At 33.7% G+C, this 20,849-nt stretch overlaps 1 protein-coding gene across 5 annotated transcripts in view; it reads right to left on the bottom strand.

Moving 5' to 3' along the window:
* Positions 1-291: 291 nt before the first annotated feature.
* Positions 292-20,849, bottom strand: part of EPHA7 (EPH receptor A7) — a 175,502-nt gene continuing 154,944 nt past the window's right edge. For 2 of the 5 annotated variants that reach the window (XM_045843267.1, XM_045843264.1), the window contains exons 10-17: positions 18,181-18,294; positions 16,864-17,049; positions 16,225-16,286; positions 14,630-14,839; positions 13,779-13,928; positions 6,948-7,141; positions 5,526-5,681; positions 292-3,799 (exon numbers count right to left, since the gene is read on the bottom strand). In XM_045843267.1, coding sequence (XP_045699223.1) covers positions 3,685-3,799; positions 5,526-5,681; positions 6,948-7,141; positions 13,779-13,928; positions 14,630-14,839; positions 16,225-16,286; positions 16,864-17,049; positions 18,181-18,294 — 1,187 coding nt within the window. In that variant the 3' untranslated portion in view covers positions 292-3,684. Of the gene's footprint in view, positions 3,800-5,525; positions 5,682-6,947; positions 7,142-13,778; positions 13,929-14,629; positions 14,840-16,224; positions 16,287-16,863; positions 17,050-18,180; positions 18,307-18,825; positions 19,616-20,849 lie in introns of those variants that run through there. The other 3 variants (XM_045843265.1, XM_045843263.1, XM_045843268.1) reach the window with 2 other exon arrangements.

The following is a 20,849-nucleotide window of genomic DNA, read 5'->3' on the forward strand; positions in this document are numbered from 1 at the left end:
CTGTAGTTTCAAAGGGAACAAAAAAGGTTTTAATGAAAATGTCTGACAGTACAGCCTTTTAACAGCCTTTTCTTAACTTGTTATTCTTTAATAGTTAGAGTAGAATAAAATCAGAAGGCAAGAGGATGAGGGAGGCAAAGGGTATTAATTCTCTTCATAGTCAGATGGGTCCACTGAAATATTTCAATAACACCTTTACTCTCAATATCTCCCTTCATGATATTGTGTAAGAAAATAAAGAATAAGTCAGGGCCATAAATGAATCCGCCAATGACTGGAGACAGGGTTTTCTTTACATTGTCTAATAGACTCGTTTATTATTTTAAGCTGGTAAAAAGAGACTTATGATCTGTGTTGAAGAAAGAGTTACTTGTGCTTGATACATTGAAGACACTGTTCAAAAGCAGTTTGTCCTTAGAAAAGGATGACCCCTGTAATAATTCTTAGGCAAGGAGGGACAAATTCAACCAACAAAAAGCACATCTCGCCCCAAGTTCCCCATGATTTCTCCACATATAAGCAAAAAAATACACATCAGTAATTTATTTGAACATGCACATCTGTGAGCAGCACAGTTCTAAGCTACTCAGGAAACAAAAGGGAGAATATCAGCATTACCTAAATAAAAAAAAGAGAGGTGAATTACACCATTTTAATTGTCTTAAAATCACGGATAAGAGGAGCAATTAAAATATAGTCCTAAATAGTACTAGCTAATGTAGATTACATAAGTGTACAATATGATTCAACTAAGAGTGCTCTGACAAGCATAAACCACCAGTCCTAGGAAACGAGGCTCAGATCAATTGCTGAGAAAACGTTCGATCCAGATGTCATAAACATCACCTTTATTTCAGTACTGAATGCAAAACACAAGTCAAGTGTGAAGACAGTGTTCTAAAAAAGGTGGCTCTATTAAAGCAAGGAGGCCATTTTTTTGCATTTTTGTAATTTTTGAATTTTACTTTTGACATTTGCTTTCTTTACTTTTCCTCCCCTGAGCACTAATTTATTAAAAAAAAAAAAAGATTTCAAGGTGCAAGTTATACATTCTTACTGTTAAAACCATTTCATCTCTTTCTGGAAGAGAGTATTACAATCAGCATTACAATGTTAATCTTTTTTTTCTCTGAATATCTGTTTCACACATGTTTCAAATTATAATGTCAATTGGGAAATGAAACTTACAAACGAGAGAGTGATGTCATCATACACTTCCTATTGTGCTGTGTGTCTTTCCCATCCCTTCTCCCCTTTCCCTGTAAAGAGCTGTAAAAAATTTAAGGCAGATGAGGTATATTGCTGAAGAAAAGTTATTTTTGAAAAAAAATCAAAAAAACTTTTTATTCTGCCCTTCTACTCAAGAAAGACTACTCAACTATAAATCTAGTGCTAGAAAAAAGCAGGAAAGACACCGTTTGCATGTACCATACTATGTCTTCTATTTCTAGAATGGCTTTTTGTTAATTTAATTTTAATAGAAAAAATAAGCACCTTAAGCTATGAACAAGAAAAGAACTTCATTATTAGTGAGTCTAGAATCCAAATGGAATTAAGAACACTCACTCAAACTCTTCCACTCATTCTCACAAAGGCCAATGCTACTGATTAGAATTGTAAAGTGCTGTACTTAGTATAAACACTTGTATACACTGCAGACACTGAAAAATAACCCTCAAGCACATTGTGTTATAGTTCCAAAAATATATTTACAGTCTATTACAAAGATTACAAATGGAAGTGTCTAGGTGACTGTATTATGCTAATTAAAATTATTTTACAGATTATTTTTCCTTAGGGACAAAAAACATTTTAGTGAAATTAAAATGATTTTTCTAGTCAATCAAAAATAAATAAAAATATCAAATAACACTGTACAGTGATTTAAAAGAAAAAAAGGGGTGGGAAGGGGTTTGGGAAGCAATCCATTTGAGTTTTTCTATAGCCATCTTTGGTCCTAAATGTGGGAAAACACATTATGTAGCACTGAAAATACCTGTTCTTTTGTGATGCTCTGCAAGTAAAATAGAAAAATATAGTGCATTTTCAAAGTATTCAGAGCCCACTAAGAGAAATGTGTGTACAAAACAAGACAGTATAAATAAAATTTACAAGTTTTACAAAGGAACATTTACAGATTTTGTTTCTGTTATTTGTTTGTTTGTGGATGCCCACATTATCAAACAAGACCAATTATGACCGATCCCTGGGATCTTTCTCTATTAAAATCATTATAAACAGCCCAATTCTCTTTGGAAATACAACAGTTCAATTCTGGGGTAGTTCATGATTTTCATAACTTTTGAAAGCAGTACTCACAATATGTATACATTCCTGAAATAGCTATAAAGACATTTAATTATTGCTTGTGAAATTCTAACATGTAATCAAATAATATGGAATAATAAATAAAGCTGAAAGAAAGTCAGATCCTTCACCTCTTTCGCCCATGGTAAAAAGGGTTGTTTCACTTAAGTTTCTCAGTGTTCACAAATAAAATAATTTTTTTCTTGAACTGCATTGGTGATATCCTGTGCAGCAAATTTGTTTTGAAGGGTGAAAATTGTGAACTGCCCCTTGTATCATGCTTCAGAGTTCTAATATAAAACTTAATTCTTTCCACTTCTGTTTGGACTGCATTAAACAGAACAAGATATAAAATATATGCCAACTATTTCTCCTAAATTCCCTAATGTCACGATATTAAAAAAAATCTTGATGTGCTCACACTATATTTTAGATAACACTGGATAGTTCTTGCTTTCAGAGACTTGCCTTCACCAACATTCTCTAGATGAAGTGCCTATTTTCTGTGGTCATAAGCCTACAATTTGAGTTTTGTTTTTAGTAAATTCTGTCTAGTAAAATCACTTTATAAACAATCAGTTAAAAGTGCCTTATAGTATTTATGGATCATTATTGCTTTTTTCATTGAAAAGATAGCATTGTCTGCTCTTTACAAAAAAAAATTCTTTTTAAAAAATATCAGAGCTCTTGGCAACTTGCATTTTCTTGACTACCTGCCAATTAGCAAACAATATCAAAACAGCACGGATTAAACAAAATAAAATGGCACAAGAAAGGATACCAATGTTCTGACAGAGATATCTTCAATCATGCTATTTTTTTCTTTTTTTCCTTTTTTTTAATTTGAGATTCTTTCAAAAGTACCCAGTGTAGTAATGTGTCATAGAGCAACACTAAAAAGGTCCAAAGCTATAAACACCTTTCTAAAACAAAGTCCTTATGAAGAATAAACACAAATGATTTTAAAAAGGAATAGTCTGAAATCACATATTTGAGGAAAATATTTCATTGATTTTAACAATAAGATCATGATTTTATTTGACAAATATATTCTTTCTTAAATTCTTTATGTACATTTTAAAAAGTCTATAAGATAAAAAGGAGGTTAGAGAGCTCAAGGTGTTTGGATGTGTTTCAGGTAGTACTTTGTTTATTGTCACTGCTGTTTTCCTGGCCACCAGTGGTGGATCCTAAATTCCCTTTTTATATATTCCGGTGGCACTTAGGAGTTCAAGTGTGTAGGTGCTTCATCAATCTTCTCTTCACTGTAGAAAGGACCCAGGACTCAGCTGTCTTGTAGCAGCATCCTATGCACACACCAAAGGCCAGCACTGTTCTCTCCAGTCCGCAGCCTCCCGCACGAGGGAGAAGCGCCCATCACACCTGGATGCCGGTCCCATGTAAGTGAAGCATTTGTGCTCTCATAGTCTGAATGCTGCTCATGATTTTCTTCTGATGGCCAACCAGTGTGATCCCTAAACTCATCACATCGCTGAAAAAGGCAGATGATTTTTTTGTTAGTTATCTTACCAATAATTTATTCAGTAGTAGACTGTCGTCAACTCTTTAATTAAATGATCTGTGTATCTTATGGGAACAGATCCCATACTGATGTTTGCGGGTATTGTGGGTCACATTCCTGCAGCAGGTCAGGTCAGCAACCTGCATCACCTTCTCCTCTGTGAAAACTGCACTCCTCGGGCTATTTGCCGATAAGATATTTTAAAAGTGATTTGAAATTTCATGTAGCAAATTATCAAAGTGTTAAAATTATTATTAACTTAAGGTAAGATTAGGAAATGTTAGTTGAAACATTGTAATCTTGAACCTAAGTGGAATTTAAAATATTTCGTTATTAAAATAGGTGTATGGTATGAACAGAAACAGTTCTGGCCTCTAGTAGAACAAGAATTTTCATTGATTGTATAAATTTTGATAGAGTTTAATTATATGGTAGTTCTGAGCACACTATTGGTCATATACTTACTTTCAGTTCTGTTCAATAATTTTTTTTTAAAGAGTACAATACCCATTACCCATGTTTAATAGTTTAAATCAGACGTTAGCTAACTGGGTTTGTGTATGTACTTTTGTCTTTCCTGATGGCCAGAAAGACTGAGCTTAGGTATTCAAGCAGCTAACACACAGGAACAGGACAGTGCGGTGGTATTCTGCAGCAGTATCTAATAAGACTTTGAGAGGCAAGGTCTTTAAGAGGAGTAGCTTACTCTGGAAAGACAAGGATAATTGTGCCAGCTCTGACTATGTGGTGCCTAGCAGAAAACTAGACAAGATAGGATGGGCATTGTTAAATTCATGTACATGGCATATCCTGACACTGGGAAGGATTGCTGGCCTTCATTTCATCTGAAAAGTGTAAATCCTTCTCACAACAGCAGGTGAAAAGGACCCCACTAATGGGAACTTGATAATTGTTTCTCATTTGCAAACACATTGACTGAGAGAAACAGCATCATCCATAAGAGTTATGTAGTAGCCAAAGAAGGCAAGGTTGGGATATATTCAATTGTTTTCCTAAGGTCACATAATTGACGATGGAGCCAAAGCAGAAAATTAGTTTTTACTTGAAGATCACAGCAATTTCTAAGTTGTTTTATCAGGTGATTCCTAACATTAAACATTTTTTTGACTCAATCAACACTTTCCAATAGGTAAGTTAAACTAAACTTTTACAATAGTTACAGTGAATTAAATTGTTTCCTTTGACCTCTTCAGAAAATAATCGTATTGAATGTCCTAATGCATTCTGGTGTTGGGTTTGAAACTTTGAGATTTGTAATGTCTGATACAAACATGGTGAAAGAAATCCTCCTTTGCAGTGAAGAAAGAGTAGGAACCTAACGATACCGTGGTTAATGAAAAAAGAAAGTCTCACTGAATGATGCTTAGCACATTGGCTGCAGAGACAAATTAGCTACCACTTAACTGAGTCAGTTTGGGGAAAATTCTTAAGTTTTGAGCCTTAGCCTTGTGGGTGAAACTGCTGAGTTTAGCAAAACTGTTGCTGTGAGGATTAAAAAAAGATACTATACGTGAAAAGGTCATTTAGCATAATGCCTGGTGCATAGAAGGCATTTATTAAAGAGATACTTTTCTCCATGGTTTTGTGGTTCATACCTCTTTTATATACCTTGAATGGTAAAGCTTGGATTGTACTTAATACATTCTTAAATATAATTTTTAAAGTTTAAGCTTACTCAATAGTCATCCTGGCAACTGATTCAAGGGTGTTGTAGCCAGCTGCTGTGAAGTTATCTTTATATCTTTCCATCTTAATAGCTTGTAGCCATTCTCCAACTGAACAAAATGTAGTGAAGTCAGGAGTGTTTTGATCCAGAAGAGGGCTTATTGGCCTAGATAAAAATAAAACAAATAATTTTTTTTCATGAACTACAAGGGAAAAGATCTTGCACCATACAAAAATAAGGGTATAGGGAATAAAATTGCATACTTTAATTAATGTTATTATAATACTTATAAAATATAAAAATGAATAGATATGCTAATAAAATCTCATAAAGTTTACCCAGTAATTACAGACTCCAAAATTTATATTTTATTTATATATGATGGCCACCAGATTGCATGTTTTATGCATTTTTAAAATATAGTCAACAGTACTGTAATCAGTAAATATTTGTTCATTTGCTTTTCCAATTGTAGCTGGGAGTAAAGGAAACACATTTGGCTGTGGACTGACTTGTTTAGAAAAGGAGGCTGCTGTTAAGACATTCTGTGTCCACTGCACTGCTGGCAGCCATATGAGCACCTTGTGGCTCACACGCTTTCACAAGGCCTAAGGGACAACCAGTGCAGACCAGAGAGCAGGCTTACCTGGCCACTGAGGCTGAATAGCTACTACCATGCATTACAATGGAGGAAGCCAAGTGCAAAGAATGGAGTGTTTCAGACTTGTTTAAAGCTGGTATAGTTCTTTAATCAGGTATTGAATTATTTTTATAAATGTTAATGTCAGAGAATCATTTTACTAACTACAAGCAAATAATAAAATTGATACTATGTAACAAACCAAGGAGACAGTGATAAAAATTTACATAATAATAATCACAATAATAATAGTAATTTGAAAATGTGAAATGTCACCTAATTACAAAATTCCAATTAAAAAATTTTTCTAGCCCTGGCTGGCGTAGCTCAGTGGATTGAGCGCGGGCTGGGAACCAAAGTGTCCCAGGTTTGATTCCCAGCCAGGGTACATTCCTGGGTTGCAGGCCATAACCCCCAGCAACCGCACACTGATGTTTCTCTCTCTCTCTCTCTCTCTCTCTCTCTCTCTCTCTCTCTCTCTCTCTCTCCCTCCCTCCCTTCCCTCCCTAAAAATAAAAAAAAAAAAAAATAATAATTTTTTTTCTAAATGACAGCCACTGATATCTATCGTAACTTTTAAGGAAAAAAGCAATAATAATTAATAGAGCTCTTTAAACACTAATTTAATTAGGGATCTGAAAAAATAAAATCTTCTGCAAACACAGTATATTTAATATGGATCTATAATTTAACACAAATGTCAACTTGCCAAGGGGGTGGGGCTGAGGAGAAAAATGATTCCTATGAATATTTTAATTTCTCCAGATTCCTTTTCTTCAGGTTTTTCTTACCTACTACAGGTTCCCAAGGGTGTTTTCAGACTATTTGGGTTTCGAATCATTTTGTCTAGAATTCCAACTATCTGTTCAAACTTTGGCCTTTCGGAGCGCTCCTTCTGCCAACAATCCAGCATCAGCTGGTGAAGACCAGCTGGGCAGTCCATGGGTGCAGGTAAACGATAACCTTCTTCTATTGCTTTTATAACCTAATGGCCAAAAGGACATTAAAGATATTACCAAATGAGGTTCAGGTATAATTAAATAAATTGCCTAGTAGGCAAAGTGATTTATCCTGATAAAAGTGAAGCACTCTGCTTTGCAAAAGACTTATTTTTTCCAAAATATCCATGAATATTAAGCATGTTATTACTGGGTGCATAAGGTGCAGGATATGATGACATTTTGTAGTTAATTCAGCAATAGAGAGCAGCAATTAAGTTCACTCAGAGTGCAATAGATGGAAAATTTTTTAATGTCATCCCAGAGGTTTTCAAAAGGAAAGATGTTATGGAACTATTTTACATGCATAATATATAGTTGTGCATGTACACATTTCTCCATAAATTTATACATTTTTTAAGTTGTAAAAGGAAGTTCTATGTTACCCAAAATGGGAACCTCCAAAGTTTCAATTTTTGCAAAGTTCAAATAATGCTTTTAAACAAAGTATCAAAATATGTGAATGTACCATGATAAAACATCACCAAGCACAATACTATTTTAAATAATATGAAGCTTAAATGTTAGAAAGTGTATAGTGTTGTCAGATACAGTGGTGTGGGAGCCAATCAGTACTGGTTCCTAAGATGATTAAGTCACCTTGGGGCTCCAAGTTCAGTGACCTCACAGTGGCAGACCAAAACCAGCCTTGTGGGAGGAGAGGAGGGCAAGGGGTTCCACTAAGAAATTGAGAAAGGTTACAAATCAGGGCTTTCCTACTCAGAGTTCTGGTTGTTAAACTTTTATCAGCATATAACTGCTTATTTATATGTAATAATAGCCTAAAATGCTATTTACATTGTTATGAGTGTTAATGAAAAATAGGCCTCCATAAACATTTATATGTGGCAATCAGAAAGTCCAAAATTACTCATTCAGACTTATTTTTTTACTGATATGAAAAGAAAAAACAGATCTTGAAAAGTAGACATTGTCACAAATATGAGCAGCACAAGGAAAATAATAGGAAGGCAAATAATTCAAAAGAGAAGGACTCACAAAATATTCATTGGGGGGTTAAAATCTTGGGTAGTGACATAATATAGCAGAAATATAAGGGAAAATGATTGAAAAAAAGAGGTGACCTTGAGTTTTTTAAGAAAGTAAAGTCAAAGGTAGGCAGACAATAAACTGGCTTGAAGAAATGTTGATTAACTTATTATTTGTAGGAAATCAGATCCTTAAGATGCTTGTTGACATTTATGAAGAGCACATACAAATGTAAAAGAATGTAGGATGGAATGAATAAAGTAGCTGTTATCAACAATTTTTGGAGAAAGTCCTTTGTTTAAAAAAAGTCCATTTGAATTTTTAAACACCTATATATGCAAGTTGATAAACTTTAAAAGGTAAACAGACGAACTTAATTACAGTAATTTTTGAGGAGTGTTGTAAGTGTAAAGTTCTCAGCCCCAATTCTCCCCTCATCACTATATTTTTATACATCAGCTTACTAGACATCTTCTTCACCTGCGTTTTCCACGGGCACCTCGTATGTATTATAAGCAAAGATACACAAATGGTAACTCTGTCGAGGTCACAAATATATAACTATAGGAGGAATTAAATTAAAAATACATTAAATACAAACAATTTCATGTGGCTTTGTACAACATTCCAGGGAAGCACTCTGCTTGGATTCCAAAGCACTCTCTGTTGAACCACGTAGAAGTACAAGGAATGCACTTTGGGAAGTTGGGATAAGTTATATAAACAGGTTGTGCATAAGTAAATAAAAACTTCTAAAAACTTTATTATTCAAAATGATAAAATCATAAACAGTTGGGGTACTTTTGAATTGGGAAAGGAGTGGCTTTCCCTGTATTTGAGTTTGCTGGTGTGTGAACGCACGCAGTATCTTCTGATTGGACAAGGCTCCGTTCCCATGTCCGTAACATTACTGCGGTCTTTATTACCACTTCGGAACTTGTTTCCCTCTCATAGTTTGTCTTCCTTCTGATGTCCAGAAAGAAGCAACGCAGGTAGAAGGAGCCTTCCTTTTTTCTTTCTCTCTAAATGATCTTTTAAAAGATAAACCTAAATCTTATCATGATCCTTCTGACCTAATACTGGTCAACAACTCTCCCATAAGCTTCTCTAGTTTTGAACACAAGAAGTTCTTGTCTTTGCATTAATGAACACAGTGTAGTACCATTTAATGACTCTTACAGAAATAAAAGGGTTAATTAATCCCTGCAGCTTCCTATGACATTATAGGAATTTCATGCTTATTATTATAGCAGAGAAACAACATTTAATGCAATACAAAATAAAACTTCCAGTTCTCAAAGCTACAGTGGTTTACACATTTTTAATGGAGAAGAAGCAATATATAACTTTTAAAATAAGATGTTCTGGATTGGGAATCAATTTTGGGACCATAATGTTCCCCTTAATTATCATGCCCTCACCTAAAGGAGCACTTGCTGGGAACCTCGGCCTGCACAGAGCATGGTTTGGCATTAACTGTGCATTCCCTTTGAGCATTAACCAGCCAACAGGGGATAAATCGGGCACAAACCGAACCTAGAGGTTCTGTGGTTTTTAATTTGGTTAGCTTCATTATATTTCCAATTAGGAAAATAAGAATCACTATCTGCAGATTGTTAGGAATTTTTGGAAACAATAAGGCTCATAGACAGGTAAGGTAAGATCTTCGACTTCTTAGAGCATTACACAATTATTCATGAAATTCATTAAAACATCTTTTTGTGAAATTACTGAAAAACACCCTGGTATTGTCTGTCCAGATATAGCCTTAGTATTGTAATAAAAGTCAAAGAAAAAAACATTTATAAGCCATCTCTAAGTTTAGATAGGTGCCTGAGGAGTAAGAAGCAACTAGGGTCAATGCCATCTATAAAACACCACTGGGATACAATAGGGAGGACTGTCATACACTGTAAAAAATTACTTAGAAATAAAGACAGAAGTTGCTCATTGGTTGTGTTTCAGTATGGCTAGTGTGACTGCTGTGATTAAGAGAAAAAGAAGCACAGAATGACCCATGCTAATGGGCCTGTATTAACTCAACATAGGATGTAAGGTGATTGGCTTCTGCTCTCCGCTCATGCCCATTTCACTTGGTTAACCTCACATAATGTAACCCACATTTCATATAATTAAATATTTTGAACCCCACTTACAAGATTATGGCAAAGTTTTACAAGAAATCAAAATTTTGTGTCTATCTTAATATAAAAATATGAAGATATAAATTAGTGGTGGCTTTGAAAACAATTGAGGGTTCACAAAAAAATTTAGAGCTTGATATATTTTCAAATCTCACAAATGTCTTAAAATGGACCACTTTAAGAACTTATTGTTATGTCCCATGTACTTTCAGAAGCCTACTTTTCATCATCCTATGTCTATCTACTAATAAAATAAAAATTGTATTGGCCTAACCCAAAGTGAGAAAAAATAACTTTGTTGGGTAATATACACAGAAAAAAAAACTAATCTATACAATGAAGAATTTCAAAATTTGAAAGCAATAATGTTATTTGAATTAATTAGGACATAAATGCAATTAAAGGACAACTGATGTGAATGCTAACTATGAGTATTTTCAATTTCTGTAATATTTATCACACTAGACTGCATTTTATATACAGAAAGACTTTTCTTTGAAAGGGCTATACATCTGCAGATTTTTGAGAAGAATGAAAACTGGAAACTTATTTAGAAAACTCTGCCTTGATTTCGATTGTAAATAACTAGATTCTAATTGCTTCTATTCAGTAAAAATTTGAGAAAGTTAGACGTACATGAAAATACAATGAGCTTCCAAACAGTGTTAATCAAGTCACAAAGCACTGGGGTGTGGGTATCATTATACTTATGCACATTATCTTTTCCCATGTGTTTCTTGCTCACAGACATGTCTTGAGTTTGACTAAATCCTCCTGGCAACTATCTACCTCACTGCCTTCTTACAATACCCCCTTTCTATTTCTTAAGTGTGATCAAAGAAACTTCCCTTTATTCAGCATTCAGCCAGGAATTTTGTGAACTTGCTTATAAACAGAACCATCAATTTACTGATTATTTTCATGGCATTTTATTAAAAGTGTTTTAAAATCTAAGGCATTTGAAAGTTGGGGGCTTTCTAAATTCCTGACAAATCCCAAGCAACTTTACTTAAATACTATAAAGTACATTGATTCATTTGGTAAATTAATCTAAGTTAATTAAAACATTAATATATCTGAAGTTCTGATGAAAGCAAACTCCCCAGAAAAACACAGTGTATTTCCTTATACACAAGATTTCCATATGCATGAGGAGGTTCAGAGATGTCAAGTCTCACCATGAAGTGTTAACCAGAGACCCCAAGTAAAAAAAAAAAAAAACAAAAAACCTTTTATCTAGAGAATTGTTTACCAGAAGGAATTATTTTAAAATTACCATGTTTTTTCATCATTGAAAATGATGCATATATAATTGTTCAATAGCAGTTCAACAATACAAGTATGAAATAATAAATATTACCCTATAAAAGGAATATTAACATCCATGTCATTACATAACTGAACTGCATAGGTAATCTCCTACTATTGTACAAACTTGTCTCAGAATTTAATAATTCAGACTTTCAAAATGAAAAAAAAAGAAAGAAGGTGTTAATTGTTCTACATCAGAACTCAATTTGATTCTATACATATTTGAATTTGAGCAATAAAAATATTTATTAACTCTTGATATGCCAATTATGTATTCATGATATTTCACTTTCAAGGAAAACAAAGGAACAGTACTTTAGGCATTCCAAAAAATGAAAACTGAATACATTTATTTTTTTGTTCTTAATCATTTCTATTATTTTGTTTCTAGAAATGAACTCTGAATTTAAGTTATCTGATATTCCTGTCATTCCCTTTATGTTTGAATCTAGTACAGAGGGAAGGTGTCAAAAGAAATGAAACTCCACTGGGTGTCTGGGGAATGTAAATATTTCTCTGTCTCTGCCCCAAGGATGTTTGTCCTTGTTTTGACAGTCCATGAAGTCTTTGACACTGAGACCTGTCAAATACTAACAACTTTTCCTCTGCCAAGAGACTCATCATTTAGACTTTTATCTTTGAAAAATGAAAACAAAAACTAAAAATAAAAAAAGTTTCATATTTTCTCTCAAATTAGAATACCAAAACATTTAAGTGATTTAAAAGCTTCACCTTTTCAGGGAGTGAACTTTTCAGGTGGTGCACCAGTTTGTAGGAAAATACATGGAAAATAACTTGACCAACAGTCCGACTTGACTTTAGTTGCCTAAAAATAACTTTAAGTTTTAAAAACCATAGACACTTGTTATGAAAATTCTAAAATCAAGAACAAAGATATTGATAAAACAGAACAATGTTCATGATCTGTTTTTGAAAAATAACATAATTTTAACTTTAGTCAGCTTCTCTCAGTGTCCATGTTTGCAGAACTGACTAATCCAAACGGTTTGTTAGTCATGTCCCTCTTCTGTATGGCAACACGAACTCTCCTCAATCAATAACAATTTTTTATTCTACTCCTCAAGAACATGCATTTGTGACATTTTTAAATTCCTTCAAAAAAGTCTGTCATGAATGTGTTCCAACCTAATCCTCATTTGGAATCACTACCAATGCGCACATCTTTGGTATAGAAAAGTAAATCTGTTTGCTAGGTCCCGACACACCTCACTAAGCCTTTGCTTCTCAACTTTCCAATGTGTTCCCTCCGAGAATCTTCTCATCAGCTATAAACCAAGGTCTTCAGATTTCTAGTTCCTGGGTTTACACTTTCTCTATTTTTATCTAAATTTCACTGACATTGTCAATAAATTGAACTATATAAGTCTGCCAGTACTTGAATGTTTCTGACTTCTAAAATTGTCAATTTCATAAAATTCAACCTAAGGGAAGCTAAAATTCACTTTTACTTATCTTGTATTATTTTACAAGTGGTTTCTTAGAGCGAGATGTTTACCCCCAAGAAATGCTCTCAGCTTCTTCTGTCAAAAAATAACAGAATGTTTTACATCTTTGTACATAACAGAACACACATTAATGAGTACCATATTTTTAGGAATTTCCAAAGACACTTCCATTGTGATTATGTTCTAAATATCACTATGAAACACTTACCAGTCTTGGTCATAAATAGGTCTGTCTCATGAAATTAAAATTTAATTAAATCAATCAATAATATTTAAGCATTTTCTCAGAACATTAAAGAAAAAGAAAAATAACATTCAAAGACAAAAAAACAAACAAACGAAACCAACCCACAACCACAGCCTTCTTTCCCGTCCTCTCAGGAAATGATTACTCCTGTGACTCTCCCACTACAGCTGTGAAAGCAAAGCATCATTATCTTTATTAAGGAGGAAATATCCTGTGTAGGCCTATTATATCCAGAGAATTTAAATTGAAAAAAAAAAGCAATTCTTCAAAATGAAAAGGAAAATGAAATTAATTGACCTACTAATTTATGATTAATTATTGTGGTAATTTGTGCTATTGTGTATTCCCAGCAATTGTATTTTTACAATCTATAGAAGTTTCTTCTTATAAACCATTACCTACATGTTCCAATAATAATGAATATTAAGGTATTACATCCTTTTTGTTTAAATAGTGTAACACCTACATCTTGATTTGACATGTCCCAATAAGGTCTTTCTCCGTAAGACATAACTTCCCACATGACTATTCCGTAGCTCCATACATCGCTGGCTGATGTGAATTTCCGGTACTGGATGGCTTCAGGTGCTGTCCACCTCACTGGAATTTTCCCCCCCTGTTATATGAAGAAAGCAACATTTGAAATATATACAATAACTTATTTAAATACATCATTTGTAGCTGAACAATCAAACTGTCATTAAACATCTATATATTGTTTGGCGATTCAGCAGTACCACCCATATCTGTCTTGAATCTCCCTTAAGTGTATTTAAAGTTACTAATCTGTTTTTTAAAATCATTACAAGACTTCATTTTTTAAGGCAACTCAATTTAATGGGTCTTATGTGGTCTCAGGGTAAGAGTCTAGGCAAAAGATGATAACAAATTAGGTAAAATTATTACTAAAATGGAATGAAATATGGGGTACTTAAATAAACACATATTTCCTTTTTATCAAGTCTCACAAGAGTTATAAGAATTACTGTAGTTAATACTTTTTAAATCATTATTTAAAATTGAATTATATTTTTCTGCTACAAGTATGAGGACTGGTACATATATGATCACATGTTATTTTTATGAACATTCTGGTATAAGATAGGCATGTTGCCATTCTTACGATTATTTCTTCTCTTATTCTATATGTAGGTTGTAAAAGCAACAATGATTCTTCCAAAAGAAAACAGTAACACACAAAAGCTGAGCTCAATTTTCCTCTTTTCTCCCTGTTAGTTTTGTATTACTAAAGCTTTGCTCTGTTGGTAGGAAAGTCTCAGGCACTGCAAAGAGAGGCAGGGCTAGGCTTTTTCTTACAGTCGTTGTGTAGACGGCTTCTGGATCATCCTCTATGACCCGGGAAAGGCCGAAATCTGACACTTTACAGACAAGATTGCTGTTGACGAGGATATTGCGCGCTGCAAGGTCCCGGTGAACATATCCCATATCAGCCAGATATCTCATTCCAGCAGCAATTCCTCTCAGCATTCCTACTAACTGAATGACTGTGAATTGCCCATCGTGTTTCTACCGGGAGACAAAAACAGAAGTCCAGTTAACTATACCCTGAAAGAGAAAAAATCCCCTTGAAAACCATCTGCACACTATTCATTTACTGTTGTATAATAAGAACTACTAATTAATTTTCTATACAATGCAGGCATTTGTGAAAAACATAACAAATGCTGATTTAACTGAGAGTCAAATATGAATAGAGTTTTGGTAATCATTTATATAGATATATTATCTATATTAATTAATAATTAGTTCAGATTACACAAATTCAAAAGTATGTGCTAATTTTTAGGTGAAAGTTAGGAAATGGAATTCCAAGCATATCCCTGATTGCTAAGTGTTTTCCTCACTAGCTATAAAATTATATAAATACTCTAAAATTACAAAGGTATGAAGACACATATATTAAAATATTTTCTCCCAGTGGTAAGAAGGGGTGGTGGATTTTTTAATAAAAAAAGGGAAAGTAAAAAAAATGATTATATTGTCTGACTTTGTTCTCATTTTACACTTTTCCTTGTTTTGTTATTAGTAGAAACATTACTTGCAACAAAGAGTCTCCAAAATAGATGTACTAGCACACGGGATTGAAGACTATTTGCAACTTGACTGGCTATTATATATTTTTAACCTGTTTTTAACCCATAGGTTTCTCCAACTGAATTACAAATAGGGCGCGTGAGGCCACTGCTTTGAGCTGATTGATAAACCTGCTAGGTGACACTTTCCTCCAGAGAGCTGCTAGTTAAGCAGGCCATAAAGATGCAGCAGTGCACATTTCTCTAGATCTTCTGAATACGTATACATCTGGGTTCAATGTATCATTCTAGATAATGCATGAAAACTCTGCATGTGCTCTTATTGCTTAGATTATTTTATCTTTGCCGTTAAAAATGTCAACGTGTTCGTGTTCATGGGTAAAGTCTCTGAGAATTAAAATACACGTTTATACATTTAGATTACATCATTTGCAAAAATAACCACATACTATTAATTTAAAAAAATGTTAACAACTCTGCTCAATATTTACCCAACAATCTAAACAGTTTCAAAGAGCAGAACTCAGATCATCTTTCCTGAAGGTATAGCTGTGCTACAAAAGTAAAATGCTACTTTACGACCTGCATTCAAATTACAGGGCTTCAAATAGCCTCTGTTACTTGAGAGAACATAAGAATAGAAACTGTTTTTGTTAAGTACATTGTATCACTTAAAAGATCAAAAAGATTGTAGTTCAATCCAGTCTAAAACTCTCATTTTAATCTGCGTTTCAAAGACAGCTTTCTAACTTGTTAAAGTTTCTAATGTCCACATTTGCACCACAAAAAGAAAAGTTGAGGAAATTATTTTGGTAGCAGGCATATAATATATTTAGAATGGAAGAATTTGCTACTCACCCTGAGAAATGCATCTAGGGCTCCGTTTTCCATGAATTCTATTACAATCATGACTGGTTTCCCTAAAAGTAAAAATGCACATATGTAAGAAAATAAAAGTGTTGCTTCAGAAACCACAGCCTCAACTTCAGGGTTATCCTTCTTTTATCCCAGATAAAACACATGGTGCCATTTCGAAAGACTCAATGTGTGAGCCGTGAGTGTTTCAAATATTTCTAGTGCTGCTGCTGAGGTCAAAGGGTCATTAAATGTCTGGAGCATGGTCATGATTCATAAAATTTAACAATAAAAATCAGTGTGTTCTCCTGACTCCTGCTTTGTGCACAGAACTCAGAGAAAATGACACTTTACACATAAAATGTGAAGACTAAATGGCATAATTTTTACGGCTTTTTGAGCTAAATGAGAATATTTATCAGTTGCTCTATTGGATTTATTTTTTTAATTTTAATCCTGCACTCATTTGATTTTTTTTTTCCTGAGGTGGTAACACAAAATAATTGTCTAGCCGGTTCATACCACGAACAACATTCATTTAGAATATGCAACATGTTTATAATTTGATTTTTTTATTATGTATGAAATGACACTAATTTCTGACAGTCCACTTGACAAATGAAAAGTACAATCAATATCTACCTCTTGTAACAACCCCCTCCAAATGCACAACATTGGGGTGGTCAAACTGCCCCATGATGCTTGCTTCACATAGAAAGTCTCTCCGTTGTTTTTCAGTGTAACCAACTTTCAGGGTTTTTATGGCTACCGCAACATCTCTTTTCCCTGGAAGTTTCAAACGACCACTACAGACTTCTCCAAATTCTCCTGAAGTAACAGAACAGGCAGATGTATTTTAATGTCAGAAATATTTCATCTCTCAGAGTAAATGTAAACAAGTCTTTAAAAGCACTTTTAAGCTTTTCTAAACTATTTGTTACATAAGCTACCATTTTATTTTATTTTTTACATCACCATTTATCTGCACTTTACTCTCCTCCACATCCACCCTCCCTCTTCTCCCCTGCAATCACCATACAGTTGTCTGTGTCCATGATTTCTTTCTCTCTTTTTTCCTTTCTTGCTCAATCCTCCCACACCCCAGCACACTCCCCAGAGCTGTCAGCCTGCTATCTATCTGTGAGTCTGTCTCTGTTTCACTTGATAGTTCTGTTTTTTCATTAGATTTCATAAATATGTGAAATCATATGGTACTTGCCTTGCTCTGACTGGCTTAGCTACTATTTTTAACTGAATTAACAAAAACTCTTTCAGAAAAAAATTTAGATTTTGAAATACACTGTATAATATACGTACACTGCCTACTAAAGGTAAGAGTGCATCATCAGATTCTAAACATTGCTACTGCTTTTATGGTTTAAGGAGCAAATAGTTTTTAAAGGTTTAAGAGTTTGGAATTCATGTGCACTATGCTACATTGAAGGCAGTTGGAATGAAAAAATGTAAAATTATTATGTAAGTACATTGTACACAGAGAAACTAATACTCATTTAAAATAAGTCATACATATTAGTTTTCTACATGAAATTAAATAGTACAAGGGCTACCTAAGAAAAAGGTATAAAAATGAGAGTTTAGTAAGAAGATGGTAAATCAAGAAAGATGAAATGTATTCCAATATAATTATGACACTTTAATTTTTTAAAATGCTACATCATTTCTTGAACAACAGGCCAAAACTTAATAAAACCACTTACAAAAAAACTCCAGTATTTTAAAAATACAGCAGAAGACAAAAGATACCCAGATTATCTGTGCCACATGTTTTTTTTTTTCCCTTTAAGATTTCATAAACAAGTACAGCCTCTTGCTTCCAACAGTTCAGGTAAATGCAAAAGTTCTATACTTGAGGTATAATTATTTGCCTGTCATTATGATATATGACTTTCGATCTTGGCTAAATGGAAGAGCTGAATAAGGAAGCTACAACAGCCTTACCTGCACCAATCACACGCTCAATTTTAATACAGGAGGCATCTAGCTCCTTGGCGAATTGATGGACAGCTCTATTTGGATCTTCATAGGTTTCAGGGTCAATGTAGGTTTTGGTGCCTGGAAATTTAACTGTAATGATGTAAGAAAGCATGACTGTGATGAAGCAAAGCACTTATTGTGCAGTCAGCCCAGGAATTTCATTATGCAGAGTGCTCCTTGGAACAGTGAACTTGCTTCCACATCACCTGATTCACAGCACTTTTAACAGACTACTTCAGTCTGTTGGTGTATAGGTATTATCTGCAAGCTTCTATAGGTAACATGGGATCCAGCTCATAGGTTACTAACTGAATTGCTTCTCCAGTAAATCAACAAAAGACATCATGAAAATTCTCTGACATGACTTATCATACTGGAGGTTTAATTAAATTCACTGCTATCACAGCACCGTTCAGGCCATATTGAAGTTTGTAATGGACTTGGAAACACATTTGTAAATCTGTAAGTCAGTCAATCAATCAAATACATACACTGAGAAAAGATGACATTTCATATACAGGTAGCCTACTACACTGATAGCAATATTAAAACATTTAGACATCTTACTTATTCTTTTGATTTATTTGTTAAAGACCAACCACCGTTGACATATACATAAAATTAATACAAGATATGAGGGTTGCTATCACAGACTCAGAGAGAAATCTACTAAAAACACAGTTTCATCTTTACCTTACAAGGCAATAGAAGCCAGATGTACAAAGTCCAGAATAAAGTTAGAAAATTTACAATATTCCTGGGATCTGCTAACCATGTATGACACAATTTGAAAGAGGAGTGGTTTATATAAACTTTCAATTATAAGGCTCTGGAGGGAGGCAGCAAATATGCCTCAGAAAAGGTAGTCAAGATTCAAACAACATAGAATCATAAAAGTTGCAAGAGTTAAAAACCTTCTTAAAAATGCACCCAGAAGCATGCAGGTAACAGAAAAAACTATGTTAACTTTAAATCAAATTCAATTACAATAATGTATTCCAATCAATCATTTGATTAAAAGGCAAAGATAAGATAAATAAGCATATATTTGGTTATATTAATGCAATGAAAAGAATTACACTATATCCTCAAAAACACTTTATTGTTTTTTAACAAAGCCACTGAACAATCTTTTCATTAAATCTTACTATTTGGAGAACAATATATTTCTTTATGTATTACACTGCAGCCTACTTGTGCTTATGTCATCACATTAACTTAAAATTATATTTTAGAAATAAACACATAACAAACAAAAAGAAGCAGAATGTATAAAGGAAAATGGGATTTAAAAATCTTGATTTATTCTGCTGTAGTTGGTTGTTTATCCAAAATTGATTGTCTTAAACAATTATTGTTGCAGTTTATAAAACTGACAGATGCTCATTTGTTACTAAAGCTGAACATGAAAAAAAAACACAAGAAGAAAAGAGAGAGGGGATAGGAAGAGAAAAGAGAGAAGAAGGAGTGCAGGGAAGAGGGGGAAAGAGAAAAAGAGAGAAGGGAAGAAAACAATAGGTTAACCTCCTAGATTGGCAGGCAGATGGAGAATGAGCCATCTTCTCTCTTTTTATTCTCTTTCTTTCATAGTTTTTTTTTCTGTTTGTTTGTTTTGTTTTGTTTTGTGGTAAGGGAACTAGAGTGGAGGTAACCTTCTGCATCTCAAACGGGGTCTCTGATGGTTCTTTATTCAAGCTGTCATAAAACATTTTGACAGGCCAGAGCAATTTTGGCATAAAAACATGAAATACTGCCCAGCTTGGATTCAAAGACATTGTTAGAAGAAATGGTAGGAGGAAACAAAATGTAAATTGGAATTGCTTCACTAAACTCCTCCACTGTTTATATCTTTAAATGTAGCACTTGGGCCATAGAGAGTTGAGGGTGCCTGATACAAATGACTGGACATTCTATTAAATTCAGTGCTCTAAAAAGGTAGCAAAATGGTTGCTTTCATGTTTCCATAAAAATCCAATCTGGCATCTTAGCACCTAAGAAAATTGTTTGTATACTAAAGGAATAAAAGGACACCAACTTGTAAATAGCCAGTGACCATGGTGTTTCAGTTTACGTTATTTTAGATACAGTCATAAAATCAAATAAAACACCTGGCCTCATCATATGATAAGAAAAGATATCCTGTAAAAAGGGCGATTCAGAACTATCACCCTGAACCACGGATTTATTTACCAGAATAGGACATGTGAAGTGCACTTTGTTTCATTATTCATTTAAAATGGATTTTTAAAATAAAAAAATATTGACATAATTTCTGAATATTCTAGTCTGTTGCTTATCTCAATTTAAGACTGTGAGCTTTTTGGTGTTTTAGTAGCTCATTTACATGTCTCATGAATGCTAAATATCTTAAAACCACCATTGAAACTTCTGCTCTATAGATGAAAACTGTGTATTTATCAAGCTCATCTTGTCTATGTTAGCAAGTAAAACACACAGCTCTATTTTTTCTAATTACAAACTGAATGTCAAATGTAAAAAAAGCAAATGGCATTAAAATATTAAAACGGAGTGATGACAAGCATAAGGCTATACAAGTTTTATGGAAGCCATATTTCAATTTAACTTCTGCAATAAACTGCAAGCTAAAACCAAATAAATTAAAATGTGTTTGA

Source organism: Phyllostomus hastatus, unplaced genomic scaffold, assembly GCF_019186645.2.
Source record: "Phyllostomus hastatus isolate PE091 unplaced genomic scaffold, TTU_PhHast_1.1 phas_contig_40, whole genome shotgun sequence".
In the NCBI taxonomy this organism is placed as follows: domain Eukaryota; kingdom Metazoa; phylum Chordata; class Mammalia; order Chiroptera; family Phyllostomidae; genus Phyllostomus; species Phyllostomus hastatus.